At 52.4% G+C, this 24,119-nt stretch overlaps 7 protein-coding genes across 7 annotated transcripts; 5 read left to right on the forward strand and 2 right to left on the reverse strand.

Moving 5' to 3' along the window:
- Positions 1 to 1,122: 1,122 nt before the first annotated feature.
- On the forward strand, positions 1,123 to 2,054 carry CTHT_0061380 (uncharacterized protein; the record flags this gene model as incomplete). Its single annotated transcript, XM_006696391.1, has 2 exons — positions 1,123 to 1,909; positions 2,023 to 2,054. The coding sequence occupies 2 exons, from the start codon at positions 1,123 to 1,125 to the stop codon at positions 2,052 to 2,054; spliced, it is 819 nt and encodes a 272-aa protein (XP_006696454.1).
- A 2,955-nt stretch (positions 2,055 to 5,009) lies between these two features.
- CTHT_0061390 (uncharacterized protein) lies at positions 5,010 to 6,224 on the forward strand (the record flags this gene model as incomplete). The annotated part of the gene is made up of 2 exons (XM_006696392.1): positions 5,010 to 5,799; positions 5,887 to 6,224. 2 exons carry the CDS (start codon positions 5,010 to 5,012, stop codon positions 6,222 to 6,224), a joined length of 1,128 nt encoding a protein of 375 aa, XP_006696455.1.
- Positions 6,225 to 6,792: 568 nt separating this feature from the next.
- CTHT_0061400 (uncharacterized protein) lies at positions 6,793 to 7,319 on the reverse strand (the record flags this gene model as incomplete). Its single annotated transcript, XM_006696393.1, has 2 exons — positions 6,793 to 6,888; positions 7,032 to 7,319. The coding sequence occupies 2 exons, from the start codon at positions 7,317 to 7,319 to the stop codon at positions 6,793 to 6,795; spliced, it is 384 nt and encodes a 127-aa protein (XP_006696456.1).
- Positions 7,320 to 8,727: 1,408 nt separating this feature from the next.
- On the forward strand, positions 8,728 to 9,852 carry CTHT_0061410 (putative cytoplasm protein; the record flags this gene model as incomplete). Its single annotated transcript, XM_006696394.1, has 1 exon — positions 8,728 to 9,852. One exon carries the CDS (start codon positions 8,728 to 8,730, stop codon positions 9,850 to 9,852), a length of 1,125 nt encoding a protein of 374 aa, XP_006696457.1.
- Positions 9,853 to 9,988: 136 nt separating this feature from the next.
- Positions 9,989 to 16,848, reverse strand: CTHT_0061420 (uncharacterized protein; the record flags this gene model as incomplete). Its single annotated transcript, XM_006696395.1, has 10 exons — positions 9,989 to 10,179; positions 10,249 to 11,631; positions 11,684 to 11,918; positions 11,996 to 12,045; positions 12,107 to 12,137; positions 12,235 to 12,456; positions 12,898 to 14,528; positions 14,581 to 15,592; positions 15,646 to 16,631; positions 16,695 to 16,848. 10 exons carry the CDS (start codon positions 16,846 to 16,848, stop codon positions 9,989 to 9,991), a joined length of 5,895 nt encoding a protein of 1,964 aa, XP_006696458.1.
- Positions 16,849 to 18,903: 2,055 nt separating this feature from the next.
- On the forward strand, positions 18,904 to 21,178 carry CTHT_0061430 (putative amino acid transporter protein; the record flags this gene model as incomplete). The annotated part of the gene is made up of 2 exons (XM_006696396.1): positions 18,904 to 20,937; positions 20,993 to 21,178. 2 exons carry the CDS (start codon positions 18,904 to 18,906, stop codon positions 21,176 to 21,178), a joined length of 2,220 nt encoding a protein of 739 aa, XP_006696459.1.
- A 1,340-nt stretch (positions 21,179 to 22,518) lies between these two features.
- CTHT_0061440 (uncharacterized protein) lies at positions 22,519 to 23,170 on the forward strand (the record flags this gene model as incomplete). Its single annotated transcript, XM_006696397.1, has 4 exons — positions 22,519 to 22,562; positions 22,644 to 22,702; positions 22,771 to 22,881; positions 22,944 to 23,170. The coding sequence occupies 4 exons, from the start codon at positions 22,519 to 22,521 to the stop codon at positions 23,168 to 23,170; spliced, it is 441 nt and encodes a 146-aa protein (XP_006696460.1).
- Between the last annotated feature and the right edge of the window lie 949 nt (positions 23,171 to 24,119).

Raw genomic sequence — 24,119 nt, forward strand, 5'->3', positions numbered from 1 at the left:
CGACGTTGCAGATGGTGGTGCCATGGTGAGCTCGAATCCGGCGCTGCTGTTGCGTGTCCACCATCGCCAATGTTGCATCACATGAAAGAGGCCAGCTGTGACTGACGGCGCTCAGCATTCTGCCCTGAATGAACGGATCCAGCCCAAGCTGTGCTGTGTGGGGAACTGACAGTCTTAGCTGTGACCGTGTTACCCAGGGGCCCACGGCCCCAAGCATGCGGTTCCGTGAATCAGCCCGTGCGGCACCATCGCACTCCAGGAACCCGTGTGGCTGGATGTGGCTTGCTGCTGTCCGCCTCACGCCACCACGAGCTGTAACAGCAGACCAGTCGCTTCGCCTCTTCGTCAGGACGGGGAACCTTCGCGAGGGGTTCGCCAAGACCGTTGTCTACCTACTGGTCATGGATGGTGTAAAGACATCAGTCAACTCCCTCTGACCGAGTTGGTCCTCGACAACTTCGGGTTCTTTGGACTCTGACGAGTTCAAAACCAGTTGGCTCTCGTCGTCTCGGAAACCCGCATCTCATAATCATGTCTAAGCTCCTGAGCAAGTGAGCAAAAGATGGGTTTCGCTCAATGATGCCTGCGAAGCCAAAGTAGTGTTCAATTTGTTTATTTAATGGGTAAGGTCGCATGTCGCGATCAGTGGCTCGTGGCTCCCAAGCTGCGAAGTCTTCTTGACTCAACGAATCGTTGTACGAAGGGCCGTAAGGCTGAGCTTAAAATGAGCTTATTCCTTCGCTGACCCTACAGTTGGTGCCGCGATGGCCTGACATTGCCCTGTTCGGAAGACGGGTTACCCTCTGTTGGTATTCGGGCCATAAAGCTAGCCGGCCTTATGCACTTACCAGCCGATACTTCTTAACCTTAACGTGGGTCGAAAGATAGTGCGTCCTAGAAAGGAATGCTATCATCTTATTACAGCGCGCGTGCCAGTCTGCTGAGCACAACTTCAGCTCCTTCCCGTAAGAATAGCGTGATGCGTTGAAATAAGATAGATCAGGGGAAGTCTTACCAGAAGGATGGACATATGCAATATAAGCTCAACAATGAACTTGCAGCAGACCGTCCATCTCCTCTTCGAAATCATCCCTTACGGGCAACGTCTTCAACCGACCAACCATGAGCACCACACGCGATTCCAACTTAACCCAGTCGATTCCCGCTCAATGGCAAATCTACCCAAGCATCCCCACGGAATGTCCCAGACGCCGAGACACCTTCATCGCGTTCGCCATCACTAATCTCGTCACAATGGTCCTTGGCCTAGCGGTCGGCTGCCGGCCCTTCATCTACATAATAAGCTGTCGCATGTTTGGCAAAAAGAAACGCAAGAATGTATACTGGTACAACTGGCTTCCTACATGGGGGCTGACATTCGTGGGAAATGTCCTTTGCGCGGTCCTAATCATGAGGACGCCGGGTTACGAACACATTAGAGTCGCCGATGTTGCGATGCTTTATCTGCAAAGACCGCGCATTACGCTCCTAGCCCTCACTACCGTGACATACGCCATTGTGTGGAAGGGAGAGATGCCCTGGATTCGTGCATGGGTGGCCACTGCAGGCGCTGAACTGTTGTTGCAGATCATGGCTGCCATCTGGGTCGTGAGAGCAGGGGAGGGATATTTGAACCAACGACACATCCTTGCGATCGCTATTTGGGAATGGGTCAATGCCGGGTTGACCGCCATCATGGCGATTTATATCGTCCGATGTTGGCGAAATCAGGTGGCTCACGCCGAGGCTGTTGATGAAGCCGCCAAGTATCCAAATGGCTTTGTGATGCAAAATGACTTTTGGGTTCAAAATGGCTTTTCAGAGAGACAGGCAGTTCCCAAAGTAAAACGGCTGACGTTCCGAGTTTGGCTAATTCTCATGGTTATTGGCGGTCTTGGATATGCAGGCGGTTGGTATTATTTTGTAATGGTGGTGAATGTAGAGGGAGGGCAGTAGTAAGTTTCCCTTGACTTTGGCTCCGGAAGTCCAAAGCTGTGGTATGCTGACACAAGTGTTCTGTAGTTGGTGCCCACCAAAACTTGGGGCTCAAGTAGCGGTTTGGATTGGCGCTTCTGCTCTGGGTAAGAGAACTTTTTGAGGTGAACTGTCATTCATTAGCTCTGACTTGAGTTTGCAACAGGTACGTTTGTAGGTGCTACCATATAAAGTTTACCCGACGAAGCGAGTTGTTGTGCACGCTGAAGCTCAAAAAGAGTTGAGCCTTTCGGTCGCAAGTGATGGAGCTCAAGAGCCGGGTCTTGCTCATTATACTTCCAGACATACCTCTAAGTAGAAAACGAATGTACTTGTGCAGATACCTAAGATGCGCTGCAATGATGGGGAGATCTAGGGTATTTGCAAGGAGGGAAACCAAAAGGTAGATTTCACATAATTGTGCTTCCTAGATGTTATATAGCATAGAAGAACACAATGATGGATACAGTTCTACGCTGACAAAGAACATACTTTAATCAAATTGCTTGGAGCATAGAGCTCAGTAGATAGGAAGAGAATTGATGTTAGAGCCGTTCCCAATATTAAAATAACGACACTGTACATATTGGGGAGGATTACGCTGCAGAACGGAACTCGGGACGGTGTCTGGTCGACCATGCCATGTTCAAACCTTGGCAGTGACACAGCCACGGCCGCATCACAGGAATCTCGGCGCATCTCGCTTGAGCGACTGGTCTATCCATGTGGCTGGAGGTGGCTCCAAGGCTGGGAGCTTTTTGCCAAGCCTGACGTTCTGATCGCGGTTCGGGTTTAACGGGCATCGAAACTGACCATTACACAATCATCATGCCATGCACCATACAGATAGATGTAGGTATGTACAGCCTGGGCCAGCTGTAAGCATGCTGACAACGCTCAGTTGCTGGATGGACGAGAGGCTCGCTGCCTTCCTGCGCTGACGAAGTCATGCATGCTGGGAGGTCAGCACCAGGCTCGGAGTGCTGAAGACAATCTGCACCCCGCTTGACCCGGCATCTGTCCACTAGCATCCGTCCTTCTCCAACAATCAACACATTGCTTGCCCGGTGCTGTGGCTCAAACCGCCATTGTTCCAAAAATTCGTGTTGATGGTTGGGCTCTGCGCGGCGACGAGTGGGAGAACGCTACGCTGTCCGATGGCCTGCAGGCTCTCTCCTCTCTACAGTGGTCGCGGTGGTGGGTGGCCATCGGAGTAGTGTATCAGCCCCCTGACCCAGCAACGCGCTCTCGGACTGTCAGAATCCTGCGAGCAATGACGTCGAGGTCGGCGATACGAGCGGATCGGATCCACAAAACAACCCTGGAGCACAGGACAGAGTTTTGCTGGGTGAGTTCTGAATCAGGTTGGTGCACCGGCGACCCTGCTCTGGGTCGACGTCTGCAAGAATGCAAACGCGCAGAGCATGCAATTGTCGCGGACCGGCTTTCTGCTGCAGGAATTTCTTCGTCGCGCGGCAGGACACGAAGAGGCGAAACAGCAAGAGGAAACACCACGTCCAAAGAGCTGGGACCGGCTCCCCGAGTCTTTTTTTTGTCCCCTGTACCAGCGCATGCCAAGCTTTCATGATGTTGTATGTTTCCAGCTGCCAAGGCCAATCTGCGGTCCGCTGTGGTCCGCCTGGTGGGACAGTCCGCGGCGCTGCCCCCACATTGGCGGCAGGCAGAGAATCAGGCAATACAGTTTTACTTAGTATATCTGTTAATATGATACTTGTTTTGCAAGCCACATCTCATGTTTGGGAAGATAGCTTGCGAATCCCTCAACCTCTTAACATCTAAGTATAGCCCAACTTTCAATACGAAAAATTGATTGGATGGTAGATATCTCGGCCATTAGAGAGGCACAATAGCCTTTTGAGCGCCCCCAAGGCTGACGTTCTGAGCACTCAATTGCATTGGTGTTGTACCTTGGTTGACGCCCTTGCTATGGCTTGTTGCGACTCGAATTAAGTACTGTGCTAACAAGTAAAACCAGGTAGAACTGTACATAGACCAAGGCGAAAAACGATGGCTGGAGGCTGTGCTGCGAGAGGTGAAGCTTGGGCCCTGGTCGCGACAACAGTGACAGCACTGAAAGGCGAGATCAGATCTCCGCGTTTCCATTGTTGTCTTGGTGGTCAGTTGGGATGGGTCGGTGGTTCGGACGATATCTCCAAATCAACATCCACCGGGTGGTTGTAACGCCTGTTTCGCGGGGTCGAAGTCTCAAGATGGAACGGTAGAGGTGGGAAGAATTCCTTATTGACAACGTGGGTGTGAGACCAGATTGGTGAGAGCAGCAACAGCAACAGCAGCCCGATGAACAGACTGTGTCCCACAGTAAGGACTGTGGACTGGGGGACTGCGGCGGATCGCTCATTGTGCTGCAGCGGACCCCTGCTCTTCCCGCGTCATGTCGTCTTCGAGGTCCCAGCTGAGCCTACCGCTGCAACAGCCCGGGAGCCCCTCCACTGATGCCATGGGTCGTCCACGGGTCTGGCGCCGAGTCAGCGAGATTATATTTTCGCCGATTGCCAACTGACCACATTCCTCAACGGATATATACAAAGACAGACTGTGTCAGACAGACAACAGTACCAACAGCACAAGCGAGAGTCCACAACTGCCGGCCTGTGCCGTTGGGAGTCGCCAGCACCGGAGCTGATCACCGGTGACAAAGTCAAAATCCTGCAGAGGAATAAACAGCGGATATTCGTAAACGAGGTGGACTGTGCAGCGCAAACGGTGTGTATGACCATCCGACAAGGTTACACTTTTCGTCATTTACATAGCCGGTTGGGCTTATAACCCAGGCTTACGTCCTCACATTCTGGCATTTCTCCCCGTTGCCCTCTTATCATTCACTTGTTTTGTTCTTGACCGCTAACCTTCCGTAGCTTGGCCAGTCACAGTCTCTCAACCGGCTGGGTAGAAGTGAGCTGTCCTGCATTGCAGCGCAGTCAGTCAACGTATAAAACGCTAGAGATCGCCACAGTCTTGTTTTGGCCAACTTCTGTCGTCGTCCTTCATCTGCCATGGATCTCTTTAAGGGCGAGAAGTCTCCGTCTGCGGAGCCTCTTCTTCCTGTGACCGAGAAGGAGGACACTGTCGCCCAGACTCATGCGCCAATTGACGACCAACAGCTCTCTGGCTCACCCAAGACCATGCGCTCACACACTCGGCGACTCCTCCTTGTCCTGCCACTGGCCCTACTGCTACTCATGACTGTCCATGTCGCCGGCAATCACTGCCGCAGCAGGATGCTGCCTCATCATCAGAACGCCGCCAACCCTGCGACAATCACCACCCTTCCCCATCATCACCCTCATCAGGAGCACACTATTATCGAGGCAGTCCGGAAGGCGGAGGGAGCCCTGACGACCTCGATCCGGCATCTGGTTAGACGCCAGGACAACTCGACTGCTGATCCATCGCCGACGGATGATGACTCAGACAGCTCGACGCAGCCCCCTGAGACAACCACATCGTCGGACCCCGAGACCAGCAACACCCAGGCCCCCACCACCCAGGTCCCTCCTCCGGAAACGACTACCTCTGTCCTTCCTCCCAGCAGCTCTAACTCACCGCCTACCTCTAACAACAACCCTCCCTCTTCAGCTACTCCCCCGCAAAGTTCCAACTCCCCTTCCCCACCTGGTACGTCCACCACTGAGATAACAGTTTCTCCTCCCGCTCCCCCTCCCCCTCCTGCTTCTTCTGATTCTCCTGCTCCTCCTCCTGCCCCATCTCCCTCGACGACGACGTCCGACGAGGAGTCTTCATCTTCTCCTAGCGAGACAGCCAAGACGTCCTCCACGCTGGGAGGTACGTCACTCCGGCGTGCTCTGCCGGACTTTCCTCTCCTTTGTTCGTTTGAGTAACAGCAAAGATGTGTGCTGACTCTCTTCGCAGACACCACTCTTACAACTGTGACCAACGCCCCGAGCCCGACCAACCCGCCTGCCACTAGCTCAAATGATGATGATGACAAGACCGACGATCAGCCCACCACCACTAGTCCTACCGCTCGCACTTCTCGCCCCATCACCACCACCCGTACGACTACTTCCAACGGTGTCGTCGTTACCGTCACGGCCGTAACCTGGGTTCCTGCTGACCCCACCGAGACCGGCGATGCTGACTCGACCAAGCCGCCGCCGAGCTTGCAGAACACGGCTTCCCGCAGTTTTGTTGGGTCACTGCTTGCAGCTGTGATGGCCGGCTGCCTCGGCTTCTTCGCCCTGGTCTAACTCAACGGCCGGCTTCGTTTCTCTCGTTTTATGCAGAACCAGCATTCGTTCATTTGGGCATTGTATGGAGCGTTCTTTCATTTCACAGCATCGAGATATTCATTCATTATGCATGCAGCATGGCTGAAAGCGTGTTTTAATCCTTCAGCATCTTGGGCGGACTTTGGGAGGAAGGCATAGCTGCTAATATCGGGATCACGAACTCACGATATTCACGTTCGTTTTGACTATTCAACAACATCAACTGGCATGGCATTGGGCTGGAGGAATTATTTGGCATACATAGAAGGATGGACATGGGCTGTGGGCTGCTAACCTCTGTATATGGGAAACTACTTTGTGTTGGACCTGGCTAGGAAACAGCACATTAACTGCGTATATCATAGCAAAGACATTGTATATTTGTATATAGACGGGTATCAAACAATTAAGCTAAAACGCGGTCAACAACCTGAATTGCGAAAAACCCCCTCATGGCGCTTCTGTGTTCCGTCCACAATATCTCCGTATCCAGGAGTATTTTGACAAATACAACATGTAAGCGAAGGTTTAGCAGTGTCATTGCTCATTAGCCCGGGCCGATCTTGGGCATGTCGTGGTGGTCGGTCAGGCGAGCGAGATGGGCATTGAGCTCTTCCACACGCTGCTTGTGTGTTTTGAGCAGCTGAGGGCGCACTTTAGCTGACTCTGTTAGCTCTTTTAACTGTTTGCCAGTCGCATTAGTATCTCGTCTGTCTCTAGATCGCGGTTTTAAAGAGATAATATCCAAGGTTTTTTTTTTTTTTTGTTTGGGAACCGAAGACATACCCTCTTGCGCTTGGCCTCCAAGAAGCGCTTCTCCGCCTCAGTCTTGTACACTTCCTCCTCCTCTTCCTTCTTCTCCTCCTGCTGTGCATTTTCAGGGTCTTTCTCCTTCCCCTCGTCCTCCCCCTTCACGAGCGCCGTCTCGCTAGCACTGCCACTGCCGCTGCCGCCCGTGGACAAGTTCTTTTCGAGATCGGTCTTATTCTTTTTCTTCTTTTTTTTAGTCACACCCGCGGTGCCCTTGAGCTTGAGTGGTCCGCGGGCGACTGAAGTGTACTCGTCTGACGGCATTGGGATAAGTGTGTGGTTGCTGTGGACGAGTGACACTGCAAGGAGTATGCAGTTCTCGATGGAAGCAGAAACTGCGAAAGCCCCTGCGACGGGAAGACGTGTCACGCGCCGGCGTCAAGAGCGCCCAGCGAAAGGCTTGGTATTATGTAAGCACTCCATGACCCCACTCTTCAGCTTGGGCGGGGAGCGGCGACGAAGCCAGCCGAATAAATTCTTCGGGTCGCATCCAAAATTTGGGAACCTTTTCTTCTCTTTTTCTTTCTCAGATCAAAAAGTACCAACGAAGTTGCCACGACCTACACTAGATTCCCACGGTGCTTAGGTTGCCAGGTGTCCATTGACACCTTCTTCGGAGAGCAAAACTCCTTGATAGGAAGTTTTCCGCCTTGATCCATGTGGGCGGGAGATGCTGATAGATTGGAGACATTTCTTTGTTCCGCTTCGAGCTCATCCGAGAATTTCCATACTCTTGACGGGCATGAAGCATTTTGGCATACGCTCAACCGCTTTATTTGGCTCTACCAAATTGTCTGCTTATATTGCCTGCCATAAGACTTTGCTTTTGTGTGCTGTCTTGCCGTTTTGGTAGATCTTGAGCACGTCATTGGGTCTGTTGAGACGCATTTCCTTGCTTGTCTCAAAAACTGTATCGAAAGAAAGACCCTCATCGGTTAGCTTGCCAGCGTTCCCGTTTGTAGTGTGTTTTCTGCTTTGCTATGGACTTTTTCAGCATGGTGTCCACCGGCTTGCTCGTTCCTGTCCTCACGGCGACCCAAGGCAAGATTGGGATATGTCACATCATCTTCCGTGTAATCCAGAGCTTCCTGGCCCTTCTACCAGTCCCTCATGGGTCGAGGGGTTATGATGTTCAAGGCTGTGATGTGGATTGGATTGTCTATAAAGCTTCAATGATTTTTTTTTCTAATATTATCGTCAGGGTTTTTGGTTGAGGTCCGTGTATATCTCAGAACCTCACTTCGTACGAATCCGTACTGCACATGTTGTATCTCTATGTACAAGACGCCAGAAAGAATCCTTTTCAAGAGCAAGGAAATTGCTTTGAGTGTTTCAAGAAAAGAGAAGCTCCCGCGTAGAAGTATTTCGCCGCTATTGAAAATGAGTCGAACAGTTTCCACAGCGGCAACTTTTCCCTCAGCACTCCTGCCAAGACTTGTGCCCCTCTAAGCACCCCGCGCTATCTTTCTTGACATTTGGGGTCTCTTGCTGGACTTCTCTCATAAAAGCCGCTCTCTCACCAATTCATGACCTGGCACACGTTCATTACGTCCTACTCAAAATAAACAAACAATCCCGACCTAATCACCATTTCTCCCCTCTTTAAGCTCACCCTCCCACACTCCTTTCTTTTTTTTAAAAAAAAAAAAGACCAAAAACAGACTCTACCAAAATGCCCATTCCCATCACTATCATCACCGGCTTCCTCGGCGCCGGCAAGACCACCCTCATCCTAAACCTCATCCCTCAGCTGCGCGCACTCAACCCAGACTACAAACTCGCCCTCCTAAAAAACGAGTTCGGCGACGTCGCCGTCGACTCCCAGCTCGCCGCCAGCAGCGCCATCGCCGGCGTTACCGAGCTCCTGCAGGGTTGCATCTGCTGTAATCTGGTCGGCCAGCTGGGTCCGGCTCTGTCCGAGTTAAGGGAGACGCTGGGGGGTTCGTTGGATAGGGTCATTATCGAGACGAGCGGGAGTGCCTTCCCCGCAACACTGGCGCTCGAGGTGAACCGGTTGGCGAGGGAGAGTGGCGGGGAGTATGTCCTTGATGGGGTGGTTAGTGTTGTGGATGTGGAGAATTGGAAGGGGTATGAAGATACGAGTTATACAGCGAGGCTGCAGGCGAGGTATACAGATTTGGTGGTCCTCAATAAGTGGGAGGGGGCGGGAGAGAGGAGGTTGGATGAGGTGCTGGATCGATTGGGGGATTTGGAGGTTGACGTGGCAAAAGTGAAGAGTGATCGTGGGTGGGTGGATATGAATGTTTTGTTTGGCATTGATGGTGCGTTGGCGAAGGGGCTGGGTGAAGAGGTGTGTATGGGGGATGGTTGTGAGCATGATCATCATAAGCATGGTGATGGGGAGAAGCATCACCAATCCGAGGTTGAAGTTCTGTCTGTTGAGCTGAAGGGCGAGCCGGGCACTGGTGTTGATGCGACAAAGCTTATGACTCTCCTGCAGAGTGCGCCCAAGGACGAGGTCTACCGCATCAAGTCCGTCATGACCGTCGCATCGCCAGCTTCGCTGCGCAACTCAGACGAGGACGTGCGCCTCCAGACACCAGCAACAAGCCCCAGCAATCGTTACATCTTGAATTGGGCCTTCGGCCGCTGGACGTTCACTCCACTGGGCGAGAGCGTTACTGAACATCAGTCGACTAACCAGGCGCTTCTCCGTATGACTATCATTCTGGCTCAATATGAGAGCACCAAGTGGAAAAAGAAGCTCGAGGCTGGCGGTCTCATCGAGCTCGAGAGGCCAAATCAAGGAGAGTTGACCGTCACGAGGGTGAACTAAGCAGGAAGGAAACACGAGAGTTTACTTACTAGGGGATATAGAGCTAGACTTGGGCATGTCTAGCACGATGATACATAGCGTCATGACTACATTTTATACCATTTAATGCAATGCCATCTACAACATTACTCGGTTCTTAAATCCAACCGCCCTGCCATCTCATTTCTGGATGCAACCTCGGAGCCCTTGATACCCTCACTTCCGTTTCGTCATCCTCATCACTCCCATACTGATCGATAATGTCCATAAACAGATCGGCATCATCTCCCTTCTCCTTCATCTCCTTCTCAAGCTGAGCTTTTTGCTCAGGCGTCTTCCACGCCAGTACTGCATCCAAGTTGACATCCCTGCAAGGACTAGACCGTGTATGGTCTGGGATAGGAGCAACTGACATACCTTCTGCCCGGACCCCTTGCCTGGTCTCTTCTTTGCTCGGGCTAGCATTTTTAATATCGAAGGTAGTCGTCTTTGACGAGGGCCGTGCCCCGCAAGCAGACACCAACGCAATCGATGCTACATTTTTGAGACCCCTCTGTCTGCCCGCAACGCTACTCTCCGAGGCTTTTGCACTCTTAGGAGCACTGGCGACAGACTCCATTCCAGTAGTACCGGGTCTCTTCGTCCCCATCCCTGGCCAACCCAGCGGGTCAGCAGCCGTTGGTCTTTGCGGAGGCGGTGGAGGCGGCGCCCTTAATTGCCCGTGTCCCGATAGTGGTTCCCCTGGAGAAATAAGAGAAGTGAACACAGAGCAACGAGATAAAGGCGAGGGAGGTGAAGGCAAAAAGGCAGCTGCGAAGGCGGCCTTGCTGCCATCGCCGTCGGATGAGAGAGGTGAGATTTCTGGTATAGTGGGAGCAGCTGTCATTGCCTCACTTTGTGCCGGGTGCTTGCTGGTTGAGCTGGTATTGCGGAAGAGTGAAAGAGAGAGGTTGTTGAGGAGATTGGAGAGCTTGCTGTCTTGTTTCTTTTGCGAATCTGGGGGCTTCTGTTGTGGTTGTTGTGGTCGAGAGGAGTTCAAGCGTCGGGAGTTGAGGGTCGGTTGAGATGTTTGTAAGGGGCGAGGAGGAAGGGGCTTGTTTTCTGCTGCAGGTTTTACTGTTTTGGACTTCTGTAGACTTTGCATTTCGCTTAATTGCTGTTTCCAGGCTTGATATCCGTTTTGGGTTTGTAAGGGGCTCGGCCACAGGGTCTTGACCGTGTCAGCTGGGGAGGGATCTCGTGTTGATGGCAGTTTCCGTTGTAGTTTTGGATGTGCTCTAAGAGGTGATTTGGGCGGCGGTGGGCCAGGAACCGGATATGTTGATGTTGTCGCCGTTGTTCCTGACATCTCCATCCTTCTAGCTTGCTGCAATATCGCGACTCGTCTCAGATCGCTCATCGAGTCTCGTCTTGTAATGGGCTTGCTGCTAGGATTGCACCCTTTGTCAGTTACCTTCCTCTGCTTCATTAAAGCCAAGACTGCGGGAGTCTCCTGACAATGATCGTACTTTTCGGGCTCTGCCGACTTCCTCGTCCGAGGAGGATAACGCACAGCACCTTGCCTACTAGGAGACTGACTTCGGCTAACCGGCTGGCTACTTATCAAGAGAGGTCTGTCCGCCAGCCTTGGAGGCGCCTTCTGTCTCTCTTCTCGTGTCGAAGTCCAGTTCGAAGAGGCTGTGAGACACTCGCGCAGATCGCGTCCACAATTCTGGTAGGGGCATGCCAAGGGAGTTGGGGCGTTTTTGAGACGGCCCCGGCAGAAGGGACAGATCCCTCGGCAGTAGAGATCCATGGGCGCTGCGTTGCTGTCATCAGCGGTGTTATCTTTTATCGTTGCTTGTCTACTCACCATCAGAGCGGTCCTGGGATTTCTTACTCGCTTCAGTCTCTTCAAAAACTGTCTGTGCCGTGGGCGAGGGAGGGGCAGACTGATCTTCCATGACGGTCGAGGAGATAGAGCTGTTACTCTGGGTCGACGCATAGTCATCCTCGGAGTATATGGAAAACGAAGCCGTGCTAGCTGAGGCGCTTTCAAGTTGGCCCCCACAAGAAGAAGCGGAGTGTGTTACAGTTTGGTTCTTCATCTGTTGTCCGTTTTGTGTCTCTGGTGCTTTTTGTTGCCAGAACTTAACCGCTGGATCATAACGGCTGATGGACTGACATGTAACAGGTTGTGGTTGATTGCTATGCCGGTTGGCAAGCCGTTGATTTCTGTCTAATGTGATTTTCTTGGACAACTGACACAAAGAATATGTGTCTTCGTGGCTCTCACTTTCAGCGTAGGACGTGAGATTTCCCTGGATCTGAGCACAAGTCAGATCTGACAAGTCAAATCATGGAGGAGTCTAAAATATTAAATCTAGCCCTGCTATATCGACGCTGGTCACCTCTGTCACGCACCATCTCTTCGTAAGATGACTGATGTTTAATGTTGTCCTCGCTCAGATGCTCTCTCTCTGCCGTAAAATGCCAAGCCGCAATCTGGTGCGCACACTCTTCTTCTGATGGTGCTTCTTCTGGGAATATGATCCGTCGAGGCCTATCAGGAGTATGGATAATCTGGAACGAGGACTCTTCGGGCTCAGCAGGACTGGGTCGGCGACGGCTGAGGTCGCGGAACTTCTGTGTAAAGCCTAAAAGATCGTTGTTTGCGTGCTCCGTCAACATGGGGCCAGCGATTTCATGGAGTTGAAAGTTTAAAAGACAGCCTTGTTGCAATCAGTTGCTGCGTTGCCTGCTTTGATGATGAAAGTTGTTCAAGAGGCTACGTGCACAAGATCCCGTGGAAGAGTGGCATGTTTTCCTGTATGCATAAAGAAAGCCCTATATTCTGACAGAACAGGCAAACTTCTTTGTACTGTCATTCCATCTCGCAGCATCATCTCGGTCTATTCAAAAGCCTCCTGATCCCTCCGAGTTTCATTATCTTAGAAAAGCCTCTTTGTTCGCCTTCCCTCCCTCCTCGCAAATGGCGACGATGAAAACAATGGCGCAGCCATGCCTTGCTTAGCATGCAACCATGCAATGCCATGCCCGTGTTTGCTAACGCCCTTAGAGACTAACTGTAACCGTCATGTGGTTGCTGAGCACCAGCAGAACGGGAGGAAGTCCGTTGCACAAAACCTCAACGTCAGACAAGTATGCCAAGCTTGCCTCTTCGCTCTGGCATGTGTTCTCCTCAGGGATTGGTAACGTGGTAAACATCACAGCTGTATCCTTACTGTGCTGCCGCATCAACTCGTTGAGGATTAGATGTTGAGCCCGGCTCGGAAGATCGTTGAAAGAAAGAGTGAGGCCATGCATCGGGTACTCATCGTCATCCGAAAGATATGAAGCCAATAGCCCCGCAATATTGAGCGACACATCGCCGCCGTTGTCACCGCCTTTTGAGAAGGAGTTCCGACGAGACAGCACCGGGGACCGAACAGTAGGGCTCAATTCAGCAAAGGAAACCCTCCTATCAATGCCGGACTCTTCCTCGATCGTTTCCCCGATCCCACGCGCCAGCGAAGCTTGCCTGGAGAACTGTGGCTTGCTGTCCTGTTCGGCAAACATGATTCTCGGACCAGTGCCATCGGGAGAGTCGTTGGTGATAGTCGTCTCCGGAACCAAGCTGCTCGTGAACCTCATGGCTGTAGAGCTGGTGTGCCTTGAAAGGGTTGGCCTGCTGTCCGACTTGAGGATACCCCGCATGTTCTGGAAACCTTCCGATACGCTACCGCTCCTGATCTCAGTCATCCTTGTTTCTGTTGTCCTTGTCTCAGTTGTCCTCGTCTCTTTGCTGCTGTCCGTGGTCCTGGTCTCTGTCCTCCGCAGCTCTGTTGTCCGTGTCTCCGTCGTCATCGTCCCGTATGACGATGCCGGTCTTCTCTTAGGAGTGGGAGAGCGTGTCCGTTCTGGGGAGCGGGTCCGCTTCCACTTGCGCTTTTCCTTCAGCTGTTTCTTAGCCCGCGTGAAGATGTCGGCGAAACTCTTCCGTCTCCGGTGGCCTGCTAATAAGGGACGCTTAACGCCATCGTCGCCATCGCCATTTGCAGTGTCAGAATCAGTAAATTGACGCTCCATGGCCATGGTATCCGAATCGCTGTCCGAGTCGCTGTCGGCTGCAGTGTCTGTATCGGAATTATCGAAGACGTTGAGGAGGTTCTGGGTGTGGATGCCCATGCTCACGCCCCACTTGACAAGCTGTGACATGGTCGGCTTTTTTGGGAGGTCAGTAAGATGGGCCAGACTATGGCGCCGCTTCTGCTTGACGTCCTTAGAATCATCCGAAGAGTCGCTTGGTTGGCTTTGTTGGGTCGGTGTGCCAGCGCTAGACTCCAAAACCTGAGAGATCGAGGGAAGATCAGGAGGAGTTGTTGCCTTCGAGCTCGACCTTGAGCGGCCTTTGCGATAGTTTTGCAGATCTTCCCACCACTCCTCGTTCTTGAGGCAGCTGTTGACAAGGTTCTCGGTCTCCGCATCCTGAAAACGCCCATGGACGATAGTCTCGTACGTCTTGAGCAGGCCCGAAGCGAGCGAGAAGACGAGAATCTCGGCATCTATCCTCAATTTCTCCAACAGAGCCTTAACTCTGCCCCGTTCGATATCAACCTCGCTTTCATACTCCACAAACACAAGCACACGCAGCTTGTATACCTTTTTCCACGTAGGGACAGTGTGGAGGATATATCCGAGCTGAAGGATCAAAGTATCTGGACACTGTTAGTCAGGGAGCGGAACAATGTATGAATCCGCATCACTCACATGTATCAAAGTTGGTTGTAAGGACACTCCTGCCCTCCGCTTCAAGGGCTGCAGACATCTGGATGGGCCACAGATCGATGTACCTTTTGGTATTGGTTCCATCATCCCGTGGTGTTTCCAATTTGTCGAAGCCCTTGCCAATGGCAACATTCAAGCGGTAACGCAAGGCCAGATCCTCCAGAATGGTGAGATAGCTTGTTACAGGCATCAGCTCCTCGGTTTTGATGACATCTGTCGGCAGCTCGCCCTCCAGAATACGGGAAAAGGTGTCGCCTCTCCTCCTTCTACGAACAGTTCTAGGGGTCGAGGTGGTTTCTTCACTTTGTGATGGCGGGGGGGGATTGACTGGCGGCTCAGGGACTTGTGCGGACCGAGAGCGGCGGAGTTCGTCCATGTTGTAGAAACCCATAACAGCAATGTTGGGTCTCATACCGCCTAACCCAGCAGAAAGGATGAGATTTCTGACGCCCCATGTTATGGTGGGCGACATAGTAAGCTGTACAAAGGCCTTGATCCTTGAGGACTCGGAGATGTACTTGGTCCAAGCAGCCTGCTGCAGCTTGGCTTCGGCAACTCCAGCTGAGAAGTCATCTGTCACAATGACGTGGCCAAGGATATACAATGCCCCCTTTTTTAGCGAGTTACAGAACTGGATCAGACGAGTCTGCCGTCTGGGATTGTTAACCAGCAGAATGATCTGCGGGCGCCAGAACTTGATATGCTCTGGCTTGAGACGCAGGAGATACTTTCGCACTTGATGGTAGATCAAGCTCTGGGAGACGTCTCCCCAATGCTTCGGCGGGCTCAGGTAGTGGATCAAGAGGAAGAGGAAGATCATCAGACACACGGCAGAAGAGGCATATGTTTCGTCAACGAAGAACATGGCCGTCGCGGAGATGATACTGCCAGCAAATGCTGTCTGCCAGCTGAAGAACTTAAAGGCTGGGCGGAAATTAGGGGCTGATCCGATCTTGAGCAGGAAACACGCTAGGTTCATCACAAAGAAGGTCATCTACAAATTGTTAGCCAGCAGTCAAGGACAAAGAGGATCAAACTTGAACCGACCTGATAGCCCATGGAAATGAAGGTGGCGATCTGATTCAGGTTGGCAAGCATCGCAAATTGTGCAAGTATATAGGTCAAGAAGATAGCAAGAACGGGTTCATCTGCCTTCTTGGTTCCCTTGCCAAAGACTTCCAATCCCGGGATGAGCTTGTCCCTTGCCAGAGCCTGCAGCAACTTCGCAGCCGCGATGACACCCATTAAAGCGGAAAAGAAGGTAGTCGCGAACTCTCCAGCGAAGATACCGGGAGGCCAGATGTTGGTGTCCTGGATAATGTTGGGATTCCGAAGAAACGAGTGGTGCCTTGTGCTCGATGCCAAAGAGACAATCACCAGTAGATATGCAAGGAAAGTGGACAACATAGCCCAGAGCGTGCCACGGGGGATGGCCTTGCTGGGATTGCGTAGATCACCGGACATGGAGGCACCGGCAAAGATACCCGATGTGGCAGGGAAAAGGATACCGAACAAATCACGGAACGTTGTAAAGCCGTTGAAATGGCCGCTGGAAGAATCGGGGAGGAGGTTGGACTTCAGGGTAGCTAGACTGAATCCGGTGAACTCGATGCCCCTTTCCGGGTCAACAAAGGCGGGGTTCAGGAGAGCAGAAACCGGAATACTCAAGATGGAGAAGGTGAGCACAACCAAGAGGGCGTTGCTGGCTTTGGCAAACATGGAGCTTCCGGCGAGGCAGAGGCCTGTACAAAAAACCAGCGCAACCGTGCCGAATAGGTAGTCCCACCAGTAGCCATGGGGCATGGCGTAGCCGAAGTTGAGCTTAATGCAGTCGATGAGACCGACGACATTGAGAGCTGTGTTTAACACTTGAGCCAGGTAAAAGAGGACACCAATTGAACCGCCGAATTCGGGTCCCAGAGACCGCGAGATAAGGTAGTAGGCTCCTCCGCCCTTTACTTCGCCGTTGGATGCGATAGCAGACAACGAGAGGGTCGTGACAAAGTCAACCGTGTAAGCACTTAACAACAGGCCTGGGCTGGCGTCAGCACTTATCTCTGACTAGAAAATAAAACCATACGACTTTGTTTTCTTACCGAGCATGCCCAGCAACCCGACCTGGCCTAGGATGAGACCGAATCTCAAGAACATAAGAATGCTGAGGATATTGAGGCAGACGGGGATGTAGACCCCGGACACGGTCCCCAGTTTCGTCCTCTTCCCAGAGGACTCTGGCTCCATGGTAACCATTGTGACTGCCGTCCTCAGGATGTCTGTGGTTTTGGATGTGGCCAGGACGGCTCATTGACGTCCGAGAAAAGAAGGCCGCCCAGCTGATGGGAGCCAGCGAGCGAGAACGGAAATTCAGACTCGACCTTAAGCGGATGAGACTGACTGAATATAATATAGTCGAGATGGGACTCCCACAATGCCAACCCGGTTATTATTAGGGCATTTGTTTGGGGTCGTTGGGATTATCGGCCGACGCGACCCTTGGCTGGGGACTCTGCCCGATGCACCGACGTAACGGGATGGCGAACAAGTCTTAAGCAATCTTGGACAAACCGAGCAAGCTGAACAATCCTAGATGGCGTCGTTTTAGCATCCAAGGCCATCATCACCCCTCGACGCCGCTCCACGAGACCTCATGCAGATGCACCAATGCTCCAGCTCCACTACAGAGCCACCATATGCATTGGCCCCAATGCTTGTTGATGCTTGGTCAATGGGAGTTAGATCGCCAACTCCACCGTGCACCGCACGCGAAAGCCAGGAAGCGAGTGGCCCAGATCGGTTCATCAACAGGCGAGCCCCGCGCCAACCACCGCTCCTAACAGGCTCTAACCGACTGTTTTCCCTTTTTGATGTGGGCAATGATGTGGGCAATGGGCAACGTGTTGTGGGACTTTGCAGCGCCCCGCGCTGGCTGGCCTCGTTTGCACTCTGCAGAATACTGCAGGAAATGCGTAAGTATGGACGAAAGACAATGCAATCCACACAGAAAAAAACTCTTGAAAAATGTCAAAGAAAAAAAACAACAAGTCGTGTGTTGTCCGGCTACCCGTCTGAAGCCTAAGAGCGGCTGTCGGTTTCAGATGAACCGATATACTTGTTGGCAACGTGAAGTCGATGGATGTTCCAGGCAGACACTGGAATTGCCCCTCACTCTCCTCATTTTCATGCTGACGGTGGCGGGAGCAGTTGGAGCCTCCTAGTTTTAGTGTCTTGGCAACCTCCGGAACCGTTTTGACGTGCCAACGAATCAACACACGGGATCATCCCCAACAGAAAGAGCTTTCATCAAAGAAAATGTTATCGAGAGTCTTAGTCACTGGGGACCCTATCTCTGGATCCATTATGTGATGTCTTGCGGCCTTGGATGCAGCTGTCCGATTGTCCAAGGCCTCCAATCCACAAAATAGGACCGTATCTGTCAGTAGATCCATACATGCACGTGACAGTCACTTACACACTGCGCCTGCGAAGAGACGGCAGACCACACCGCCTTTTATGGAGTACTGGTGCAAACAAGGACAAACTGCAAGTTTCCCTCCGGTACCGGGCTGCATTTGTAATTGTACGGCCATTTAATATGGATAAGCTGTCGTGACAGCGAGATATGCGAGGGACGACGGAAAGGCAGACGCCAGAAATGCTCAGCCCTAACCCTGAATCGTAAAAGTCACTTTACGTCATCAGTTGTATCTTACGGACTGTAACGCTATCGCTGTGGGGCAGATCTCATACAGTGAAGGCCCACTCTACGGCAATCCCCCCCGAAACCCAGCCAAGCCAGAGCGCGCTGGCGGACCGGGTCAGCAGGGAGCCAACTGGGCGTCTCCATTCGCTCTTATCAACGACTTGGCAGTACTGAGGGTCACACGTCGCATTGAACGGTCGCTCCAAACCGCCCTGGATTTTGCGATTGTTTCTCGTGCACCTTCCTGCTTCGTCGCCTGTCCTTCCCTGGCTTCTCTCTCTTACCTGCGTGTTTTTGAATTCCCCGGGTCCCTCTTTTGATCGGTGGGGATTCATTCTGTTGTTGTTGGTCGCTCTCTGTTCCCTCGGCCTGCCCATCGGTCAACCGGCCCAGATCAGAATCGTCCGCCGGCCAGTTATCACATACCTCCGTTTGTAGCTCCGAGCAATCTGCATTAGGGTTCTCTGCTATCCAACACCGAATCAAAACGCTGAAGTGACCACAGCGCAGATCACCGAAGTACTCAATCCGGACTTTGCCTCAAGAGATGCAATAGCCGCAGCTACCGACGTCGCAAAGTCCATCAAACATTCATACAATCCACCATGTCCAACAACCAGTTCAGAAACTCGCCGCCCCCGCAGCGTTTCCTGTCTTCGTCTCCGGGCTCCTTCCGCGGTCGTTCCTTTGATCGCGCTTCGTCAACCGCTCGTCTGGCCTCTCCAGTGCCTCTCAAACCTCCACCTGCCGCCGACGAGTCCAGTCCCGGCCAAGTTACTCCTCTCGCCGGTCCCGGGTCCTACCACGCCGGCCCAGGCATCTCGGCTCTTGCTGCCGCCCTGAACAACTCGATAGGCACGTCTCCCCCCGCTTTGGCACCCCCCCTATTCGCCCTGCGTCCCCAGCATCGCCTGCCCCGGCTTCCGTCCAAAATGTTACAATATCTGCCACTCCCAACTACGGCTCCTTTGATAGTAGGAGACAATGGGCCTACGAGGATCCCGAGGTTGTCAAGAGGCATCTCGTGCAACCAGAGGACCTTGGGCTCAGCGACGGGGATAGGGGCTCCGGAAGCAAGGGCAAGGACACTGCCGCTTCGGGGGTTCGACGACGACGAGTTTTCCAGCCTGAAACTTCAGGGCGGCGACATCACACGGCCGATATACAAGTGGACAGAAGAGGCGAACCAGCGCAGCAGGCTGCAGCGGAGCCGGAGCTTTATCGTCCCTCGCCCAGAGCCTGAGAACGAGGAGCTTGATATTAACTATATCAAGGTGCCTGGTGGTTTCAGGCGCAACTTCATCCGGCGGGCGGCCCGGGAGGCCGACCACGAGCCTGAGCTTGGCCGTGGCGGTGCGTCGTCGGCTCAACCTCGGCTGTTTACAAGTAGCTTCTTGGAATTCCTAACGTTGTATGGCCACTTCGCCGGTGAAGAGCTTGAGGAAGACGACGAGGTTCTCAAGCCTGGAGAATATTTCGTGTCGGGAAGTGAGGGCGATGCCCAAGAAGACGCGTCCGACGAAGAGCCGATGGAGGACAGTGCGTTATTGACACCGGGTCCCAAGAAGGGACGTCGCCGGAAGGAGCGCGGAGGAAGCGGTCAGAATAGCCCCTTTGGAGCCGCCCTGCTGTTGCTCAAGTCTTTCGTCGGCACCGGTGTCCTGTTTTTGCCGCGTGCCTACCTCAATGGCGGCATGCTTTTCAGTAACTTGGTGCTGCTCTTCGTGGCTGCACTAAGTTACTACTGCTTTGTGCTCTTGGTCTCGACGCGTCTCCGCATCGAGGGCTCCTTCGGTGATATCGGTGGCATCCTCTACGGAAAATGGATGCGCACCCTGATCCTGTCTTCCATCGTCATTAGTCAGATCGGCTTCGTGGCGGCCTACATCGTCTTCACATCCGAAAACCTTCAGGCCGTCATTCGGGCCGTGTCGGACTGCCAGACGCTGGTGCCCATCAAGTGGCTCATCATCATCCAGATGCTCATCTTCCTGCCCTTCTCGCTCCTCCGTGACATCGGCAAGCTGGGCTTCACCGCTTTGATTGCTGACGCGTTCATCGTCATCGGCTTGGCCTACCTCTTCTACTACGACGTCCTCACGCTCCACTCCCAAGGCCTGGCCGACATCATCATGTTCAACCAGCGCGACTGGACGCTCTTCATCGGCACCGCGATCTTCACTTTTGAGGGCATCGGCCTCATTATCCCTATCCAGGAATCGATGCGGCAGCCTGAAAAATTCCCGCGCGTCATGTTTGTCGTCATGATCATCATCACGACCCTCTTCACAGTCATGGGTGCCGTGTCATACGCTGCTTACGGTTCTAAGACCGAGACCGTCGTCCTGCTAAACCTTCCACAGGATGACAAGATGGTCAACGGTGTCCAGTTCCTCTACTCGATTGCCATCTTGCTGTCGACACCACTGCAGATCTTCCCGGCTATCCGCATCACCGAGAACGCGCTGTTCACAAAGAGCGGGAAGTACAACCCATATATCAAATGGCAGAAGAACATCTTCCGCTTTTTCGTTGTCGTTATTTGTGCGCTCATTGCGTGGGGCGGCGCCGACGACCTGGACAAGTTCGTCGCTCTGGTCGGCAACTTTGCTTGTATTCCACTGGTGTACATTTATCCGGTATATATTCCCCTACATTCTTCCTGCATTATAATATTGCTAACAGCACCTCTAGCCCATGCTGCATTATAGGGCGGTGGCCAGGACCCGGTTCCGCAAGCTGTCCGACATCCTGCTCTGCATCTTTGGTTTTGCGGCAATGGCCTACACCACCAGCTTGACGATCATGAGCTGGGCCAATAACAATGGCGGGAAGTCACCGAGCTACTGCGACCTGAAGGGGTCTCATACCGAGTTGTAAGCAAGGAAGGTTACTTGTGTTGGGTCAGCCTGTTGAAGAAAGTAGAAGTGAGCAAGAGTGAAAGAGGGGGACAAAGACAGAGGCTTGTGAGAGGCAGTGCTTGGTGAGAATGGTTTTGGATACTTCATTCTTTTTATGCTGGTTGTTAGGCTTGTGGGTTGGGTGTTTGGGATACATGGGATTTTGGGTGTTGTGTTGCAGGGTCCTCATGAAGGGATTGCGGGATTTGCTCATCAGCGGATGTTTTAATTTTACATCGGACAGGGCTTGGAGGAGCCTGTTATAATACGCTTGAGCAGGGCATTTTTCACGTTGTAGATGATCTAGAGATGCATTTAACATGTCGTAGAGGGGAGACGGACAGTAGACAGACAAGAGAAGGGTAGAGCCAGGGACAACTCCCTGACTTGGCTTCACACCAGATCATTATTCCAGACCTACATCAATACATCCAATTTCCATCTGCTCAGGATGCAGTTTAATCCTTTACTTGGCATGAGATGAACAAATGACCTGCTGACCTCTAGTGCTGGCTGGGAGGAAAGCATGTGGTCTGTGCACAGTCTGTGAAACAGTGCGAATATGAAACCTGCGATCCACTTTGGGCGTTCACCTCAAACTTCAACTTGCAACATTCTGCTTTCATCAACAACAAACCCACCATCACCCATTTCATTGTAATTGAATTATTGTCTTGCTGCTTTTGCTTCACTATTTTCTTGGTAGCTTGAATATCTCTTATTCACAGAGTTAGCAGCGATGAACGCCCCCGACAGGTCAGTTGCTGAAGTTCTCCAATTCATTCCCCCATTCTTCATCCTTCACTTGAAGTTCTGGGGGGAGGAAGATGATGAGCAGGTGGATCGATTCGAAATCACCATGAGTTGTGGCCATTCACTACAAGGTGTCATTACAGGATCAGGGACTTCACCTATATGACACTACATAGCTGTAGCCCAAGCTGGTTAAGCCTTAAGGCATAGTGAAGAGAGCAGGAAGGCACAGCCCAAGAGAGCCGATGAGGACATAGATTAGGAAGAAGGAAGTCCCTCCTTCTGTCGGATATCGTCAACACACGGACCACCAGTGAAAGGAGAATGTCAGCAGAATTCTACGCAGAAATGAGTTTCTGGCTGGGATTGTTGGAGCCTGCATCCAAAATTGGAGTTTTCGAGCCTGAACAACTGAAGTCAAGCTCTCGAGTCCATCGAGTTAACCGACTTCACGTCTGGGCTTGTAGCAGCACAACATCCGACTAAGAAACCTTCTGCAATCTACATTATCCTTATCAGCCTGCTAGTTCTCTCCTAGTTGTGCTGTCTCCCTATTCTGTCCCAGCCATGGCTTTCACCAACTTCCGTCACAGCGATAACCTGCAGACCGGGTTCGCATTTTCGATATGCTGAGAGAAACGTCACAAGGAGACCAGAAGAGCAAGCTTAGCTAACATTGTGTTTTTCAACAGGTTTGAGCTTTTTCTCCTCGCCGAGGGCGAGAAGAAGATCACCGAGAAGGTTGTCACTGGTGAGTCTTCCGACTTGCTACCTTGTTTCACCTCCAATTCACATCCTAACCGGCCGGTTTCATCTCAGGTATGGCCAACACGTCCGACTTCATCATCTTGAAGGAAGACCATACCATCGGCAACCTACTGAGCGAGCACCTCAAGCAGGCCCCCCACGTCATGATGGCGGGCTACAAGAGTATAACTACCCCTGCCAACAAATGACATTAAAATTGCAACTCCAACTAACAGTAATTGCAGTTGGCCATCCCAACGTGCCTGAGGTCCTCGTTCGCGTGCAGACGGATGGCACGATCACGCCCCGAGAGGCGTTGGTGAATGTCTGCAAGCAGCTGGTTGCCGCCTACGGCCAACTGGGTCGCGAGTTCCAGAAGGAACTTGCACTGCGCCAATACGCAGACCAGGGTGCTGGCGCAGCCGATGCCGCGGCGGGCGCTATCGGTGGTACTGGGCAGAACGGTTTCTGAGCCCGCGGAAGGGAGGGGGGGGGGAGGTGTGAAATGGGGGTTCACGAGAATGAAACTAATAAACGGAGATAATGGGGTTTTACCGGGCGTTACGGGGTGCTTAGGTATAGGGTGTTCGGGATTTCGGCCTCATCTTTGGCGGGTTAGATTTCACGCTACATCTGGGGTCATATCGCATTAGTGGACGGCGCCTTTGCTGGCGCTTTTCGAACAACACTTCGCGTTTTGTCATCGTTCCCATGTCTGTGGCCTGTTGTCACGATGCTTCCATTCAGTGCTGATTTTTATTCAGGGTTTGACGTAGCTCACGACGAAAGGTACCTAACTCAGCCACCTCTACCGTCTTAACGACTAGACCTATCCGTCTCGTGACAACATGGCCCATCTTGTCAGCCTCATGATGAAGGCTGGGGAGCCACTGCCGTTGGACCTTCTCCTCCGGGGATAAGCTGGAGTTATATTAGCCAGACATGTATCAGAGTTAAGGCCGAGATTGCTGTACCATGCAAATGTTGTTGCCGTTCAGCAGGATCTTTTTGAGCTTAGTGTGGTTGCCCGAATAATCACTTGAGCCAACCATTAGCTTCACAGCCTTAAGGCACACAACGAAATGGCGAGTCTGTCTTACAACTCGGTTACATCTTCCAGGACCATGTCTGCAACCGTTGGTTAGTACGCGCTTATACTTTGGGACTAGCTGGGGACAAGGCAGAAAACACCTACTAACATAGTCGTCGAAGCCCACCAGGGTACCCGCAAACTCTGAATGGTGCAAAATCGAATCAGCCGGGATGTTCAATTGAAAGCAGAGATGGGACGGGGGCTGTAGTTTCTTGGTAGGTTATTGGTGATAGGTACCTTTGTCACCCTTCATGATGACCCAGATGCGGGACCCAACACATTTGTCGATGAGCTCTGTTGGACATGGTCAATTTGTGTGATTTGGAAT

Source organism: Thermochaetoides thermophila (genome assembly GCF_000221225.1).
Source record: "Thermochaetoides thermophila DSM 1495 unplaced genomic scaffold scf7180000011821, whole genome shotgun sequence".
In the NCBI taxonomy this organism is placed as follows: domain Eukaryota; kingdom Fungi; phylum Ascomycota; class Sordariomycetes; order Sordariales; family Chaetomiaceae; genus Thermochaetoides; species Thermochaetoides thermophila.